Source organism: Tubulanus polymorphus, chromosome 4 (assembly GCF_964204645.1).
Source record: "Tubulanus polymorphus chromosome 4, tnTubPoly1.2, whole genome shotgun sequence".
Classification (NCBI taxonomy): Eukaryota; Metazoa; Nemertea; class Palaeonemertea; order Tubulaniformes; family Tubulanidae; genus Tubulanus; species Tubulanus polymorphus.
In genome coordinates this window covers 20,658,101-20,677,444 of record NC_134028.1, presented here as the reverse complement: position 1 = coordinate 20,677,444, position 19,344 = coordinate 20,658,101, and the positions used below count along the sequence as shown (strand labels likewise).

The 19,344-nt window shown below is 37.8% G+C and overlaps 1 protein-coding gene across 1 annotated transcript; it reads right to left on the bottom strand.

The window, feature by feature from the left end:
* Positions 1-16,657: 16,657 nt before the first annotated feature.
* Positions 16,658-19,344, bottom strand: LOC141904409 (BMP-binding endothelial regulator protein-like). Its single transcript, XM_074792994.1, has 7 exons — positions 19,287-19,344; positions 19,109-19,191; positions 18,401-18,500; positions 17,927-18,177; positions 17,603-17,707; positions 16,714-17,277; positions 16,658-16,672 (listed from the first exon to the last, which is right to left on the bottom strand). The coding sequence occupies exons 1-7, from the start codon at positions 19,342-19,344 to the stop codon at positions 16,658-16,660; spliced, it is 1,176 nt and encodes a 391-aa protein (XP_074649095.1).

Below are 19,344 nucleotides of genomic sequence, written 5' to 3'. Positions count from 1 at the left end.
GTAGAAAAACAGGGGCAGACAGATTAAACAAAGCAAAAATAATCGAATCGATCCTGTAAATAGTTGGAATTGAATCTACTGAGTGGGATATATAATGTGAAACCGTTAAGCAACTTCTGATCAAATATTATTCATCCCAAAATATGTATAAAACTGGCAAGTTTCAATCGACAAAACGAGACATTCGTCAGTCGCTTCAACACCACGCTAAATCTCAACACATATCATACAGGTAAGATCACTCGTAATATCTATGAACTGACACAGTCGGGAACCAGTCTCCTGTTCTGACACTGCCGGTAACCAGTCTCTATTTCTATGATCTGATTGCAGTTTTCCAGAGACAACATGAAATTGATCAGTTTTTTGGTGGTTTTTCTAGCGGTTTTCTGGGTTACAACCGATGCCATTGCTGATGAAAGTACATGTAGCAAGGTAAATAATTCCCTATAAAGAGGAAACGCTGTATCGTCAAAGCGATTCACCAATCGAATGTAATATGTAGAGTTAATCCATCGCAGCTACACTCATGAACCTAAAGTCTACCAACCTTCTTGGTCCAACGTGCAGTTGATATTGTTCATGGAAAGACGAATTGACGGATATACCTCTCAGTATTTTAAACAAATCTCTGAAAATGAGTGGAAGTATTCCACGCGAAACGTTGAATGAAATAATAACTGTTGTTTAAGATCTATATTGTGGGTTTTTATGCAATTGTATTCAAGACTGGAAATAGTGCCAATTATTTATAACCTCTTAGTATTCTTATAATCATGATTTTCACTGTTGTATCTTAAGGATTTACCAAGAAAAAGCATTTTCGATTGCGTTTGTTTTTATTGGCAGGTATCATCTCATGCTGTCGAGTTTTATGGCAAGGCCATATCGGGACCACTGAGTAAATTAGATTGCGATACTATCGTCCAAAGCAATATCTTGGACGATCTTAAGTCACCGGATCTACTAGGTAACATTTCGCCGACAATCTTCAATTCAATTCAAGGTAAATCGCTGATTATCGATTTCGCAAGAAACAATGTGAAAGATCTAAGTAAAAATTTGAAATCTTTGGAAACAGCATTGAAACAACTGGGAAACTAGAAAATGCCATGGAAATTATGGATAATTCGAGCAACATTCTATCATACTAGAAAATATATGTTCTAATTCTATAGGTTTCGCATTTCCTTGTTCTATACAATCATAATTTGTGTCAATGTTTGAAAATGCAAATAAATGATTCTTAATCGGCATTAGAAACGAATGTAGTGATGTATTGATTTCATTGATGGTTCGCAGTTTACAGTTCCCCCAGAATACCGATGAGCAGATGATATTGACAAGTAACCGCGAACATGTTAGCAGGTGATACTTACAAGTTCCCAGTTGTTCCAGACAGCGTCCAATACACGGGACAAGTTTCTGTTACCGTAACCCCACCTAGCGTGATATCCCAACACCTAACACCGTCCCACAGCATCCGACAACGATAGTGTTTCGGTTCATCTGCGAGAGAAAAACAAATCAACAGTGCGGAAACGCCAGGGGGAGACACAAGTGCCAACTTGACATGTTCAATGAGAAAGCTGATACCTGCAACAGTGACCGGTGTGCGCGCGTGTCTTCCAGCTATCGATCACAACACTGTCTGACTGTATGGCAACACGAACGCCAATTATTCACATTCTTGTTCGCTGAGATATTTCTTACAGACGAGGGAAATTAACTTGAACGCGTCCGGTATTAAAAGCTGACTCTGGTTCTCTTTAAAGACGACTTTTAACTGAACTCGACTGTAATTCATTATCGTATTGATCGCCAGGTGCTCCCCATTGGAAAAAAAAACTCCCACAAAGCAATACGAACAGAAAAATAAGGTCTGAAAATCAGCAATTGAAGAAATCATTTGAACGAAAAGGGATTGTGCATGCGCAATTCCCGTCCTACCTAGGAAGGTATATCTCTCCATTGCTTCTTCCCTAGTTGACTCTGAAACGAATCTGATATTTTATATAATTATATAACATTGTTATCATATGGTTATTTATAATTTATATAACAAACAGATTCTCAGTCTCATTTCTTTTCGAGGTTCTCGCGGCAGTGTTAGGCCTGCGTCGCTTTCGATTCCATACGTCAACTGCTCTTTTGTCATCAACGCCATTAACTTCCCTTCTACAGGCGTAAGATCTCCACCAGTGGTGTTTCTTCCCCCTGTACCATGCTTGTGTCTTCGCATAAAAATGTGCCCCCGTTTGCTACGACTCTTCAAATTGGTTTATTTTTCCTGCACTCTCCGTTCGAGCACTGGAGCCACTGAGTTTACGGCCTGAGAAATTTCCGTCCATCGACTTTCTTTCATCTTGTTTGTGATTCCATCGGAGGAATGGCAGTTCCAATTCGGTATGAAATTTGATCAGTGTGTCAACTACACCTGTAAATATTGTTCTTTTATTGCTTTCGCTGCTTTTTTGCATCAGCCATAATTTTAAGTCGAATGAGATCTTCTTCTATGACATCACCAACGCCGCTGCGTCACGATGTGATATGCAAGGGACCTCCAATTATCGCGGTCTACAGTAAGTTCCTCCAGGAGAGTCGAATGAGAGTACATGCAAATATTCTAATGAAGAATTTCAGAAATTAAAACAATGTACGTCACAGTGATATATCTATTTCTGCAGCAAGATATCTCTATACCGATGGGCTGGTCGCGATTGCAATATTTTGCTGACGAACGTCTATTTTCAAGGCAGTATATGTTTTGCGGCCTGATTAAGCCATCAGTGAATATTGATTCAGTAACATGTCGGTATTGATAGCGTTTTCAATTCCACAATACAGGTTATTCAATGTTTAGTATTCATGCAATCGTACACGATTGTGGATGATATAAAATTTGTACATAAAAATGATGTATAAAACTTATACATAGAACGATAATGAAAAGAAAATTAACATTATTGCAAGTTACCGAATATAATATTCACTCGGAATGGGTAGATATGGAATTAGATATTCAGGCCTTAAACTCTTGATCCAAAGAATTTGCTTACAATTTTGGCTAATAGATGGAAAGAAAGTTTAGTAGGTTAATTGGTGTTCCTTGTCGAGGTTTCTAATGTTGGGGAATATTTTGATGATATCGTTGAAGAGTTCATCCCGCAGATTTTCCCATCTAGAGCACACCATTAAAACAAACGTGAAATTCGGGTTAGATCACCTCGCTTTCCATTGCAAAGTTTTGGCAAAGGGCCTGTTGATTAAGAGTCGAAAAGATAGATACAAGAAAACTAGTCCAATCATAAATATTTTGGCGATTTAGTTTAAGCATGCTACGCGAACTAAGCCATCCGCTGTATGTTTGACATTTTTGATACATTTGCTGTAATTTTATATTATATTGAGCCGCAACCATTTATATGATTATTTACTGAATAAATTTTGAATTGAATTGAATTGAAAATTGCGTTGTCATAAGTTGAAGATTCTTAATGCCGTCCTGGTCTAACTGATTATGTAATCATTGGCTGGATCCAAACAGCCATATCTGCCCAGGTTGGAATAAATTCTGTAGACTTATCCTCGGGTTCCATTCACAATCTCCCGTTTGCATTAATTGGCATGCAAGATCGTCCCACTACTAACTCCCTTACCCGTAATGTTAACCTTAAAAAAACCTGTCCCGTGCATTGGACACCGTCTGGAGACACCGGGAACTCGTTTCATCTGCTCACCGGTTTCCGGGGGCAGTGCAAACTACGAACCGCCAATGAAATCAATACATCACTACATTCAGTTTATGCCGACTAAGAACTATTTATTTGCATTTTCAAACATTGACATAAATTTTAATCGTATAGAACAAGGAAACCCGGAATCTATAGAATTAGAACATACATCTTCTAGTATAAATACAATTTTGCTGGAATTATCGATCATTATGCATGGAATTTTCTAGTTTTCTAGTTTTTTCAATGCTTCTTTCAAAGTTTTCAAATTGTTTCTAATGACGTTGACATTGTTTCGTACGTAAGCGAAAATCTTCGATTTGCCTTGTGTTGACTTGAAGACTTTCGCCAAAACGCTAGGTAGTTGTGAACCTTGTAACTTTAGATCGTCCAAGATCTTGCTGTTGACGATGGTATCGCAATCTAATTTGCTCAGTGGTCCCGATATGGCCTTGCCGTAATGTTCGACAGCAAGAGATGCTACCTATATAATAAAAATGTAATTGAAAATGGTTTTTCCTGCTGAACCCTTAAATTACAACATTGATGTCACGATTATCAGGAGGTTATACTAAGAGGTTATAAATAGTTGAGACTATTTCCAGTCCTGCGTAAAAACCCACAATATAGATCTTAAACAACAGTTGTTATTTCATTCTAACGTTTCGGGTGGAATACTTCCACTCATCTTCAGAGATTTGTTTCAAATACTGAGAGGTTTTTCCGTTAATTAATCTTCTTTCCCTAAGTAATATCAACTGCACGTGGGATCAAGGAGATTTGTAGACTTAAGGTTCAGGAGTGTAGCTGCGATTGATTACCACACGTGATATGACTAAAAGATATTTACCTTGCGACATGTACTTTCATCAATGGCATCGGTTGAAGCCCAGAGAACGGCCAGAAAAACCACCAAAAAACTTATCAATTTCATGTTGTATCCGAAAAACTGCAATCAGATCATAGAAATAGAGTCTGGTTCCCGGCAGTCAGAACTGGAGACTCGTTTCCAGCTGTGTCAGAACTACCGATATAAGAATTGATCTTACCTGTATAATGTGTGTTGAGATTTAACGTGCTGTTGAAGCGACTGACGAATGTCTCATTTTGTCGATTGAATCTTGCCAGTTTTATACATTTTGGGCTGAATAATATTTGATCAGAAGTTGCTGAATTAATTTCAACTATTTATCAGGATCGATTCGATTATTTTTGCTTTGTTTAATCTGTGTGGCCCTGTTTTTCTACTCTATACTGCTGGAAATTTGAAGGACGATGGAGGTTCGACATATTTTTTATGGACACATGAATTGATTATTGTAAAAGACTAGATTTAAACTTTATATTCAAATATCATACGAACTACTTCCGGTTCTACAGTTCCACAATTTCACAGAGAGGCAACTTATTGAAAATGAACTCATTTTCAAACTCTTGAGTCAAATTCAACCGAACTTAGGAACTTTGTCCAGGACTGTGGCGCTGGATCCTAAATAAGCAAATCCAGAAGTGTGGAGTCATGACCACAACTGTAGGGGTAGGTCCACATCTGTGGAACTTGGCCAACAACTGTAGAAACGGGTCCAGAAGTGTGGAACTGGGTCTTAAACTGTAGAAGTAGATCCAGAACTGTGGAACAGGGTCCACAACTGTAGAAGCAGGTCCAGAACTAAACAACCGATCCACCATGGTTGAAATGCGTCCAGCTGGAACTGCTTTAGAAGTAGTACCATAATTGTGGAACTGGGACCAAGCTGTAGACGTATCTCCATTACCGTGGAACTGGATCCAAAACGGTAGAAATAGATTCAGAACTGGGTCTACAACTGGAGGGTCCATGCAGAACTGAAGAATTGGGTCCACACGTGGAAATAGATCCGGAACTGTGGAACAGAATCTCGTTTTATGGAACTTGGTCCAGGAGTGTGCAACTCATGGGCAAAACTGCGGAATTGGGTCTCAACCTGAAAAAAGGACGTTTTGACTTACATATTCTGTGTTTTTTTCTGTATTTGCAATAAATCGACGAGAACTTGTTTGATTTGGGGAGAATGGGCGAAAATAACGCATTACGTCGATTGTTTTAATGCAGTGAATATCAATAAAATCATTGATTGCATTGATCACCAGTTAGATTCTATTTAAACCGACCAGTAATTATTTTGTTTTGATTAGATGGCAATGGTCGGTTTTATCAGATCACCTCTATGGCAAATACTCCAAGGCATGTCTTGAAGTTTCTGCCACGGTTTGAATTCATGCCGACAAATCTGCATGCTCATGAATTGTAAACCTTAAGAACCTGAATTTTAAATGGGAAGGGGGCGATGAAGTCTAGGGGTACCGTCTGAATAAGCGTCGGACGGTGTTCAGACAAAATGATGTTTTAACACTGATATTTTAGTTTACACAGTTCACGTGTCCCCTAACGCTTACACGGTATATACGGTATATATCCCGTGATGAAACACACGATCATTTAGACCAGGGAAGTGTGATGATCACACTTCCCTGTTTAGACAAACGTCATATTCTGTTGCAAGTCATAACAACTGATTACACATTGTATTACACAATTATTCGATTGAGAGCTAGTGTAGAATTCAATCTTGCACCTGATCGAACTCGATCTGCAAAAATAGTCTAGATTTTCTGAATAACAAGATTGATCTAAAAAAAAATCTGCGCAAATGCAGGAACTGTTGAAATGCGATTGTATAATGCAGTTTTTCAAGGTGAAATGAAGGTGATTTTAAAGATTGCGGTTTATGTCGGGTTTGGTTGTAATATATCACCAGTATGCTTTGCCTTGCCCCCGGAGGTGACACGATGAAAAAATATCCTTATTTATTCTTACAAGAAGGAATTCTCGACCGGAGTTTTCGACCGGAATGTCATATACATGTATGAACGTAAAGGGCGGTGCTCACGTGATTTTAAAGGGGGATACTTCATTGGGGTGTTAGATTATAATTCCAAATGCGTGATCGATCCACAAGTAGTTAATCTTATGCTCGATTCAGGTAACATTACATTATAATCAACGTAATCATTGAAACAAAATGAGAATCATACAATATTTCGGCTACTTTCTATACATAAAGGGTTAGTAACATATATTAGGAGGATTTAATGGATATTAGGTAGTCACGGAATCGGTCTTTGACTGACAAATGGCGCTGATCTCCTTGATAATCTGTATGTCCACCTCGTCCATAGATTAAGGGGTTAGGGGAAATTGGCTACCATCAAAAAACAAGCATTTCGCTCGAACGAAAAACGTGTCGTTCCCACGATGAACTTTCCGTTAGAACGAAAAAAATGCCGTTCCCAAGAAAACATTTCGTTCGAATGAAAAAGATTAACTAATCTTGTAACACAATATGACGTTTGTCTAAATGATCGCTTGTTTGCTCGTGGGATATATACCGTGCTAGCGTTAGGGACAAGTGAACTGTGTGAACTCAAATATCAGCGTTTAAACATAATTTTGTCTCAACACCGTCCGGGGCTTAGTCAGACGGTACCCCTAGACTGCCTCAGTCCCTCCCGTTTTTGCAATTTTTAATCATGCAGATTTTCGGCAAATTCAAAATGTGGCAGAAACTTCTAGAGATGACTTGTATTGTTTCCTATAGAGAGGGGATTTGACTAAACCTATCATTGTCATCTAATTGATACGAATAATTAATGGTGGATTTGAATATAACCTAACTGGTGATCAGTGCAATCAATGATTTTATCAATATTCATTGTGTTAAAACAATGGGGTACATACAAAGTTGCTATCCCGCCAGATGGCCTGACGAGCAGTAGGTTTCCGCTGTCAAAATAAGTTCATTTTCAATCTTTGAACTGAATTTTAGACTCCCTAATCCATATATTATCACAGCGCCCATCAAATATGTAAAACTTTCATTCTTCAAATTGAACGACTTCTCGTCGATTTATTTCTACAGTTGTGGATCCAGTTACACAATTTTGGACCTGCTTCTACAGTTTTGATCCAGTTATACAGTGCTGGACCTATTCGACAGTTGTGGACCCAATTCCACACTTCTAGACCCACTTCTATATGTGGACCCAGTTCCACACTTCTGGACATACTTCTACAGTCCACAGTAATCTGGACCTTCTTCGACATGATTACCCAACAGTTCCACACTGTCTTCTAAACCTACTTCTGCAGTTGTGGGCCCAGCTTCACAGTTGTGGACCTACTTCATAGTTGTGGACCAAGGTCCACATTTCTAGGCCTACTTCGACAGTGTTGTGGATCTGGTATGGTTGCTAATGTTAACCAGTGTTGCGGTTGTGTCATTTCTCCAGTATCGGGTTTCTGTTAAAATCTCCTTACTGTTATTGTTTATACGTGTGACGCAAGCATAAACGCAGGTTGTCTGATAATAGCGACACTGGCCATGAACTCCAGTTTCCGTACATTACTTGTTGCTATAGTTTAACCAATGAAATAACTGAAGCTCAATAATATTCCTGAAAGCCCATAAATATAATTCATGAAAGCCGCATAATAGATCCAGTTCTGGACCTACTTCTACAGTTTTTGACCAAGTTCCACACTTCTAGACTTGTTTCTAGGATCCATTTACACTGTCCTGGACAAAGTACCTAAGTTCAGTTGAATTTGACTCAAGAGTTAAAATAAGTTTATCTTTTATGAGTTTAGTTAAAATGAGTTTATTTACAATAATAAGTTGACTCTTTTGTGGAATTGTCGATTGAAATGTAAAACCTCCATCGTCCTTCAAATTTCCAGCAATATACAGTAGAAAAACAGATGCAGACAGATTAAACAAAGCAGAAATAATCGAATCTCGATCCTGTAAATAGTTGGTATTAAATCTACTGAGTGGGATGTTTAATGTGAAGCCGTTCAGCAACTTCTGATCAAATATTATTCAGCCCAAAATATGTATAAAACTCGCATGATTCAATCGACAAAATGAAACATTCGTCAGTCGCTTTGACATCACGTTAAACCTCAACACACATTAAACAGGTAAGATCACTAATGATATCTGTATTTCTGAAACAGCCGGGGACCAGTCTCCAGTTCTGACACTGCCGGAAACCAATCTCTATTTCTATGATCTGATTACAGTTTTACGGAGACAACATGAAATTGATCAGTTTTTTGGTGGTTTTTCTGGCCGTTTTCTGGGTTTCAACCGATGCCATTGATGAAAGTACATGTCGCAAGGTAAATATCTGTCTATAAAGAGAAAACGCTGTAATCGTCAAAAAGCGTTTTTTCAATCATATCACGTGTGTTAATCCATCGCAGCTACACTCACTATAACCTCTTAATATTCTTATAATCTCAGTATTGTATTTAAAGGGCTTTCCGGGAAATAGCATTTTCAATTATGTGTTTGGTTTCATCGACAGGTATCATCTCTTGCTGTCGAACATTACGGCAAGGCCATATCGGGACCACTGAGCAAATTAGATTGCGAAACTATGGTCAACAGCAAGATCTTGGACGATCTAAAGTTAAAAGGTTCACAACTACCTAGCGTTTTGGCGAAAGTATTTCAGTCAAAACAAGGCAAATCGCTGATTATCGATTACGTAAGAAAAAATGCCAAAGATCTAAGAAACAATTTGAAATCTCTGAAAAATGCATTGAAAAAAAATAAAGAAAACTAGAAAAAGTATTTAGAAATGATGGATAATTTTACCTGCATCGCATTATACTAGAAGATGTATGTTCTAATTATTCTATACGATTCAAATTTGTATCAGTGCTTGAAAATGCAAATAAATAATTCTTTTGGCATTAGAAATGAATTTAGTGATGTATTGATTTCATTGACGATTCGCAGTTTACAGTTCTCCAGAAAGGGGTGTGCGGATATTACTTACAAGAACCCGGGAACCTCTTAGCAGGTGATACTTACGAGCTTCCAGTTGTTTCAGACGGTGTCCAATACATAGAACAAGTTTATATTGCCGTAACGCCATCTGGCATGTAATAAGAAGAGTTTTTCGTCCCAGCAGCTAGTAACACTGTAACCCTAGTGGTTCTTAAGAGACGACCAATGCCTTTTTATAGGTTGTTATGGCTCACAACCTGACAGAGTTACCAGAGCTGAGTCCATGCATGTGTCTCGACAGCCAACGCCAGATGTGGTTTAGATCTAGGGACCTCTTGGTTCCCAGTCCTCCACTCAAACAACTGCACGAGACCCCAATCTCAACGATAACAAGTAATTCGGTTCAAAACAAATTAAACAGTTTAGAAGCGCCAGAAAAAAGATATAAGTTTTAACTTGACATGTTCAGTAAGAGAGCTGATACCTGTAGGTGTGACCGATGTGTGGGCGTGTCTTCCAGCTGTCGCTAACAGCTGTGTCTGGCTGTACGGCAACGAACACCATTTTTTACATTCTTGTTCGCTGAGATATTTCTGACAGACGAGTAAATTAAACCTGAAGGCGTCCGGCCGGTATTAAATACTGTGACAGTGGTTTCTCTCTTGAGACGAGGTTTAACTGAGCCCGACTGTAAATCAACTGTTATAAAATCTCCCACAAAGCAATGCGAACGGGAAATAAGTCTGAAAATCGAATTACCTATAAACAATATCGATATCACCTCGCAAAACACTCAAATATGAAAGTCTTTTCCTAGTTTCATCTTTCACGTCTAACATCGAAGCCATATCGAACCGGAGATTATTGTTCTGTCGCGTGCAATAGACATGCGCAATGGAACATACCGTAAACGGTTCGAATCCAATCTTTTGAGGATTCCGCGGAAGTTTCCAATCCCGAATATAGACTTCCTACAACAACTCATTTCCAAAAATAAGGTTCACAACTACCTAGCGTTTTGTCGAAAGTCTTCAAGTCAAAACAAGGCAAATCGCTGATTTTCGATTACGTACGAAAAAATGCCAAAGATCTAAGAAACAATTTGAAATCTCTGAAAAATGCATTGAAAAAACTAGAAAACTAGATATGTATATAGAAATGATGGATAATTTGAACAGCATCGCATTATACTAGAAGATGTATTTTCTAATTCTGTAGGTTTCGCGTTTCCTTGTTCTATACGATTCAAATTTATGTCAATGCTTGAAAATGCAAATAAATAATTCTTTTGGCATTAGAAATGAATTTAGTGATGTATTGATTTCATTGACGATTTGCAGTTTACAGTTCCCCCAAAAGGGGTGTGCGGAAATTACTTACAAGTACCCGGGAACCTCTTAGCAGGTGATACTTACGAGCTTCCAGTTGTTTCAGACGGTGTCCAATACATAGGACAATAGGACAAGTTTCTATTGCCGTAACGCCACCTAGCGTGTAATAAGAAGAGTTTTGGATCCCAGCAGCAAGTAACAGTGTAACCCTGTGATTCTTAAGAGACGACCAAGGCCTTTTTATAGGTTGTTATGGCTCACAACCTGAAAGAGTTACCAGAGCTTAGTCCATGCATGTGTCTGGACAGCCAGATGTGCTTTCGATCTAGGGACCTCTTGGTTCCCAGTCCTCCACTCAAACAACTGCACGAGACCCCAATCTCAACGATAACGAGTAATTCGGTTCATCTGCGTTAGAAAACTAATTAAACAGTTTAGAAACGCCAGAAAAAAGATTTGTTTCAACTTGACATGTTCAATAAGAGAGCTGATACCTGTAGGTGTGACCGATGTGTGGGCGTGTCTTCCGGCTGTCACTGACAGCTGCGTCTGGCTGTCCGGCAACGAACGCCATTTTTCACATTCCTGTTCGCCGAGATATTTCTTACAGACGAGTGAATTAAACCTGAAGGCGTACGGTATTAAATACTGTGACAGTGGTTCTCTTTTGAGACGAGGTTTAACTGAGCCCGACTGTAAATCAACTGTTATAAAAACTCCCACAAAGCAATGCGAACGGGAAATAAGTCTGAAATTGTTTATTTTTTGTTTATTCATAATAGGGGCCGGGGACAACTGGGCCTCAGTCAAACTGTGAATACCAGTCGTATCAACTGATTCTCATCAAGCTGTAAAATCGTCTTTAAAGTGAAAATTTTCAGTTTTTTGACAAGCCGCCATCATTAGTCTCCACCGACCTTGACCTAGTAGAGGTGTGTCGCAAATACAAATTAACTATATACCATTTATATATGAGCTGATCAATTCAACATGGAATTTTGATCTTGAAAATCTTTAAAAGTTTGAAAATTGCCGTGAAAATAGCTTAACCCGCGTATGCAGAAAATCGACGGTCGACCACTTGCACGCTTTGCACTGATCAACCCGTGGCCACGCGCGTTTCTATGAAGATAGTTTTACGATTGCAGTATAAACAAAATCCTCAGATGAAACTCTATCTTAAGTGAAAAATTCTAAATTGTATCTCGGAAAGTTTAAAAGTTACAGCCAATAACACAGAATTACCAATTTTTTTTGAGGCGCCTTCCTAAAAGTGACGCGCATCTTTTTTTGTATCGGATTGTTGCAGCCGAGAAAAATGAAATAAATAATAAGAAAAAAACATTGTCAACTTTCTTACGATTCAAAAGTTTAGATTTTGTGCCTAAGAAGGGATGGACGACAATTAATCGCACTAAAGGTTTTAGTTTTGAACATGTTAAAATCTGCGCGACAATGTGAGACACGCTGAAAATGGCACCTGGTAACTGGAAACTTTCCTATTGTAATTAAATATTCGATGAATGACACGAGTTTAACATTTGGTTTCTACAAATCGAGTTTCACGATTCAAATCTCTCAAAATTCACGTTCGGGGGCTTTTTGCTTATGTTTTATTTTGCCATTTATCAATTCAAATGTAATTCTTCTAAGTCAAGAGTGTATGAATTTTTCTGAAAAATGAATATAATTGATAAACTTATGACACGTTGTCTTTCTCGTAGGACTACGCGCTGTTCTAGTCAGGTTCTCTTCTCTAGACATCCCCTTGGACACCATGTTCCCGTCTCGACCCATTACATCTGTCCCTACTTTCTAGGGCAGCTCCTTGGACACCATTCCCGTCTCGACCTTTCACGTATCTACTGGTAGACGGAATCCATTTATTTTTGGAAATTTTTGGAAAAGACGCTTCAATGTAATGTCTCGATATTTGGGTTATATATGTATCTATTCAGACTCCGGCCACCTCATTGTCTTTAAATAACCTATTTTGTTATTTTTCATTTGTACATATTGATGGTGACAAATAAACTACTATACTATACTATCTACCCAAGACACATCTTCAGCCCAAAAACCGGCCTTGGTAGAATCAAGATGGCCTACTGGCACAGCCATTGTTGTACGCCAAAATCAGCACTTTTCACACATTTTTGAAGTTTTTGAGGAAAATTTTCGTTTTTGCTCTATGATGTTCGTTTTGCGCCCGTTGTAGATATGACATGTTCTATAATTGTGTTGAGTTTCGATGTCATTGGGTTTTGCATATGATCACCAGGGGGCGTTGAATAGTAGAATGCTTAGCATTTCCATATTATATTGGTACTTAGGCATATTTTTTATCATATTATCGATTACAAAATCGTAGCTGCTGACATGTTCCATGATTGTGAGTTTCAAGGTCATTGGTTTTTGTATATGGTCACCAGGGGGCGTTGAATATTGACTGAATTGTTATGATTGTTGATCATCTGAACATAGGATTGAATAAACTCAAGGTGTATTCAATTGCTGCTCGATTAACATTTATTTATTCATGTTTTTAAATGTTTTAGCATATTTCATTATTCTAACCACTGCATTGAGCTGTGAAGCCTCGGTTGTAACCAATAGAACAGTGTTTCTTGATTCCTTTCCAGAGTTTCTTGAACCATCCTCGTTTCATCAGTTGAACGGTTCGTCTGGCCTCCATCAACTCCAGCGGATCGTGTCCAGCAGTCTCAGCGTCTCGGAGAGCTCGTTCTATTTGATCACCAGTAACGGCGACCACCAGTAAAAAACACAACACAAAAACTGCCGACAATTTCATTTTACCGATTCGTCTGTAATCAATGAATTACAGATTATTATCATTTAAAAAATACAGTAAACCCCCGATATACCGCCAATCCCATCTGAAGCCGGGTTTACTGCCGAGAACGGAACAGATAATTTGTCTCGAAACTGGTCAAAATCAACCTCTGAAATTACGCTATACTCGCCAAAAATCGAAATGACCGATATGGGCGCGGAGTTGATCAGGGGTTGACTCATTTGCACTGATATTAGCTCTCTGAATGATGAGGTCAACATTGACCAAGTCAATAGTTACCAATATATATGTAATGTATTCCCTCTTGTAGAATAGAATTGGCCATTCTTCAGAATGGTGTTAAATATGTTAACAACTACACTTTCGATTCTATGATAGGTAGATGTAGTCAAACAAACTGGCCAATCTTTCTATTTTCTATAATTTGACTAAGGATTGAATGCTACACTTTCAACAAAAATACAGTAAAACTAAAAACAAAGAACATATATCTACTTACGGAATCTTTCACTCTGTGACAAGTCGAAAAGCTTTCGCGATGAGAGTTGAATGTTTCGATTTTAATCTCTGTTTATATATACCAGACTTAATTCCTTTTTGATAGAGGAGCTTTCGGAGACAAAATACCGCATAGAAATAACTTAATCCCGAACTCAAAGCAGTCGTTTGTTATAGACTTAGAATCCCATAAACATGTGTCAATCGAACTGTTGATATTCATCAAAGTATTGTCTCTCAGAATACAAGTCATCCTAGCTGCTTTTGAATATCAAATCTAATTTAATGACTCGACCTGAAGATACTGAAATCCTTTAAGCACGAGAGTGTTTCGTTTATTGTAGTTTTGTGAAGTAAACGAATTGTTTTTGCAGGTGTTAGAAGCTAATTGATATTCGTTGTATCCCATTTTTTTCAGAATAGTCTATAGATAAATTGATGGGGCTTAAATTAGCTCAATTCTATCTCTCACATTTTGTTTCGTTCTAAATCTGTTTATAGTGGCTACCTCCTTTTCACGTGAGTCCAGATATTTTTGGAAGTTTTTAAGATGGCTTCAGACGGATTGTCTTGATATCAGCAGGTTTATAAACCCCCCCAATCAGAATCAAGTTTTGTTTTTGAATGTTTACGGCTGATTCAATATTCGGCAGAATATATCCCGCGAGGACAACTGGTGGCCCCGGCATGTACAATAATAGCTATACACGACCCTCGCAAGTTGTGGGCGCCCTGTAACGACCGGCGACCCCTGACAAAATGAAATATACAATATCAAATATGCATCCCTGTAATAAAACCCCTGCTCATCGATGAGAATTGTTTGGTTAAACAGGCATACACAGCAGGAGATCGAACTTGAACATTATTTTCATGATTTGATTTCTAAAGTTTTTAGGGGCAAAGGCTGGTAAAATGCATTCAGAAATACAGTGGAACCTCGTTATTTCGAACTCGGTTGACAACAAAAATATGAAGAATTCCGTTCCAAGTAAGAAAATGTTATCGATTTCATACTAGTTATAACTATCGGTTATAACGAACATATTTTCTGGTCCCGTGAAGTTCGCTGTGTTCCACTTATATTTTGATTTGCCTTTCAAAAGAAAAAACTAGTTAAAATTTCTACAATTCCCTTTTTGCGACCGCGCCCGGGGATGTTCGAGTATCACCACCCTACTCAAGACACGATGCTGATATTGCGGATAAGTGAAGTTTGACGACAAATTGTTTATAAATGATATCAAATGTTTTATTTCAAACAAATGTTATAAAAAACATACGATTATTTAAATTATCCTGAAAAAAACCAGATATTTAAGTAACAAATCAATAGAATTTAAATTCATTATAAGAGCACAGTATATAATAGTTGTAACATTACAAACGTCAAGACGTTGAATTTGAGTTAAAGAATTATATAAAAATACAAAAATTTACAAAAACATACTAATTACAACCTGCAAAACAAAGTCGCAATATGATAACAAAATCGTACAGTGTATATATACATATGTAAAGCAATGTTAGAGATAAAGGCATTGAAAACAATGCCACAAAAATATAGAAATATTCTACATTTTCTACGAAATGACTATAAATCCTGAAATGGCAAAAACTCTGAAATAAAAATTTTAATTAATAACAAAATCATCAACAGCAGCAGCAGCAGCAACAGAAAAAAGAACACCGAGAATCAATTATCATATCAATAATTTTTCCACTAGACACAAACATTTTTTTCACTCAATCATTCTGAATTTTTTTACTAATCTTAAAGTCAACATTCTTTTAGAACAGGTTTTAACATTATGTAGGATCTCGCCCGTTCTAATCCAATATGGCGTTCTCGAACTCATCACCAATTACAACACCTCCCAATGATCGTAACAACAACGGCATTTTTCCTCTTCTTTTCTGCTTGTTTTGTTTCTTCAAGTTCTTCTTCTTCTTTGAAGAGTTAGAGTCGTGTTGTTTCTGCCGAATAGAATGGTCACATTGAGATTGTTTAGGTAGTTTGAGTTGTATGTTGTGCTCGGCGCATTCTTTCACGTAAAACTTCACGATGGCGCATTCGCAGTTTTTACCCGAAGGACATTCGCAAACGTTATCAGTGCAAGCCCTGAAAATAAAATAGATAACAAATCAGATCAGTATCAAACTAGTTTTCATTTTATGAGTTTCGTAACTTGTTTCTATGAGATATGGACTGTTCCTTATTCGGTACCAGCCAACTGAGGAAACTGGTTAATTCGGTCGTGAATTTTACAAATTCTTTTTTCGTTAACCACCTTTTCCCCAACGCGTAATAGGTTCTTTGCTAAAGAAGTTGATATTTACCTGAGGAATGGTTGGACGGGGACTTTCTTGTGGCATCTTTTGAACGCCGGACTCTTTAAGACAGCACATTTCTGATGAGCGCGAACTCGCTGATCCACAGTTTTACACGACGACTTTCTACTATTAAACGGTTCGTCGCAGTTACATTTACCACCGACTCGCCACGACTTGGCAAAAACCTCCGAGTCTGAGACAATTTCCTGCTTGATTTTCATTTTACTATCGTCTTTTACGACTTGATTGAAATTACCGCAAAGACCGCCTAATTTATTCTGCTTACTCGCAGTTACGTAAACATTGATATCGCCTTGTTTACTCCAGGTTAATCTGAATCCGTTTATCATATTCACGACCACTGTCGCGTTTTTGACGACTTCGATAGTAAAGTTTTCATGTTTGAACGGAACAGCGATTTTACTACGATTCACTCTGATATCCAGATCTCGATGAAGCCCGATAGATAACGAAGATACGATGATTGTAACGAGTTTAGTTCTGACAGTCGGATGCGGATGATACTCATTTTTGACGCGGATGATAATCCGACGATCTGCGACGTCTTGAAGTAAAGTGTAGCGACAAGTTCCGCCGAATTTGTAATTGAACCCGTCAAACGAAGCGTACGATAGATAATCCTTGTTCGAGTTAGTAACTGAACAGATACTATGAGCCGCGACACATAGAGGGCAACATTCTCCTTCAGACCGATAGAGAATAGATTTCTGAAAAAAATGAAAAGATATAATGTATTCAAGTTTCATGATTTCACGAAAATATGAAATGATTTAAACGCCATCGAAAAACCCTCCAAGAATGGATGACGGGCAGCATTAAAACATATCAAACTAAAATAAACCCCCATATTTAGAATAAAAACAGCCCGAAAGTATCCCTGCAAACAAGTATTAGGATATGGTCGAAACATCGAGTAGGTATTCACTCAAGAAATGATAGAACAATAATTATTGGTTTTTTCAATCAATAATGATCTTAATATTAATTCCTCAATTTTACCAGGTTTTCAGCCATGGAAACTAAGATATTTACCTGTGAACATTTAGGAGTTGAACCACACGTTATTTCTTGGCAGGTGAATTTCCCATCTTTACAACTAAAATCAGTACAGGATCCATCCTTCCGGATCTGATCAATCTGTAAATAGAATACTACTGAGTTCAAGGTTGGAATAAAGGACAGATTAGCATTAAAGATAAAGATTTAATTCAAATTTAAAAAGACAGTTTCTTGCTCTTTTATGAAAAATATACTACAATGTACAGGGATATTTCGTCTATGCTTATCCTACGGTTATTAGAATATATGTTCACAATAAGAGTCATGTGCCCTTAACTCAAATAGTCAGATATTTACCTTGTACATTTTGCCTTTGTATGCACATCCAGCCGGACGCTTACATTTCGGACAACACGATTTCTTATCGTAGACCAAGAATTGTTTCGGGCAATTCAGATCTGGACACGATTTACGATAACACTGCATCCCGCCCTTGTAACAAGAACATTTCGTGCATTTATCCGGCATGAAATGTCGATTTTCTTGATGAAGATGACCGCGAAATAAACAACTGCCGTGAATAGAACTGACCGATGCGGCTTCTTTACCTGCAAGAAAAATCAAATATTGTAGATTAAACGACAAGAACTTATGTTGTTTATGCCTCAATCCGTTGAGCCCTCTTAATTCGTGAGGGATCGATGTTTCTTCCCCCCCCCCCCAATTAATTAAGAGAGGGTACATAAGAGATGCAGTTATGACCAAACATAATTATGCCACCGCGCCAGGACTCGAACCCATGTTCCCAGGACATCTTGAAAGATTATTTACCTTTACAAATTGGACAGCACTCATTTTCTTCGTGTACTTGATATTTTTGTGGACAATTTAAAACTGCGCAAACTTTCCGAATACACGTCAATTCACCCGACTGAAATACATCGAAAACAATGATATTTATATTATATGAAATTGAACGTGTGTATATCAGTGAAATACGTATGAATTGCTTAAAATTTTTAGAACTAAACATGATTATTCATTTATACCTGGCATTTACATGATGTACATTTTTCACCGGGTTTTGTCAATGATTTCCCATCTTCGACGGTTATTCCATTCAGAACACATCCTTAAGTGTTCTCTTTCTCACTGCTACATGCCGGACAACATTGACCCGGTTTATATATCTGTTCACGACATCCCGCGCGACATTGTACTTTACTTAGAGTCAGAACACCGGACTGAAAAAAATATCATGAAACATTAAACCATTGCTTTGATAATGTAAAGCAATCAGGATCTAGTGAGTCAGAATCAGATGTTTTTCTGTAAGTTTAATGAATTAGATTTTAACGCAGATGGGACTGGGTCGTAGCTATCAGCAGTAGCAGCAGCAGCAGCAGCAGCAGCAGCAGCAGCAGCAGCAGCAGCAGCAGCAGTAGCAGCAGCAGCAGCAGCAGCAGCAGCAGCAGCAGCAGCAGTAGTTTATTTCAGACGTGACATATTATTTGAGAAATCCAGATTCAATTTACTTACCGAACACGAGTGCTGTTTACAGGGATTTTTTTCGTCAATCCATTCAGCTCCACTTTTATATTCTTTATTCCGATATTTACAACCTTTAATTGATGAAAAACAACATTTCAATATTATCATTTAACATCTGATAATTTAATAACTTTATTGTCATTATCGATAAGATATGAAGACTAACCCGTTACTAAATAGATTACTGAAATCAACACAATCGTTTTAAGGGTGTAATAATCCAT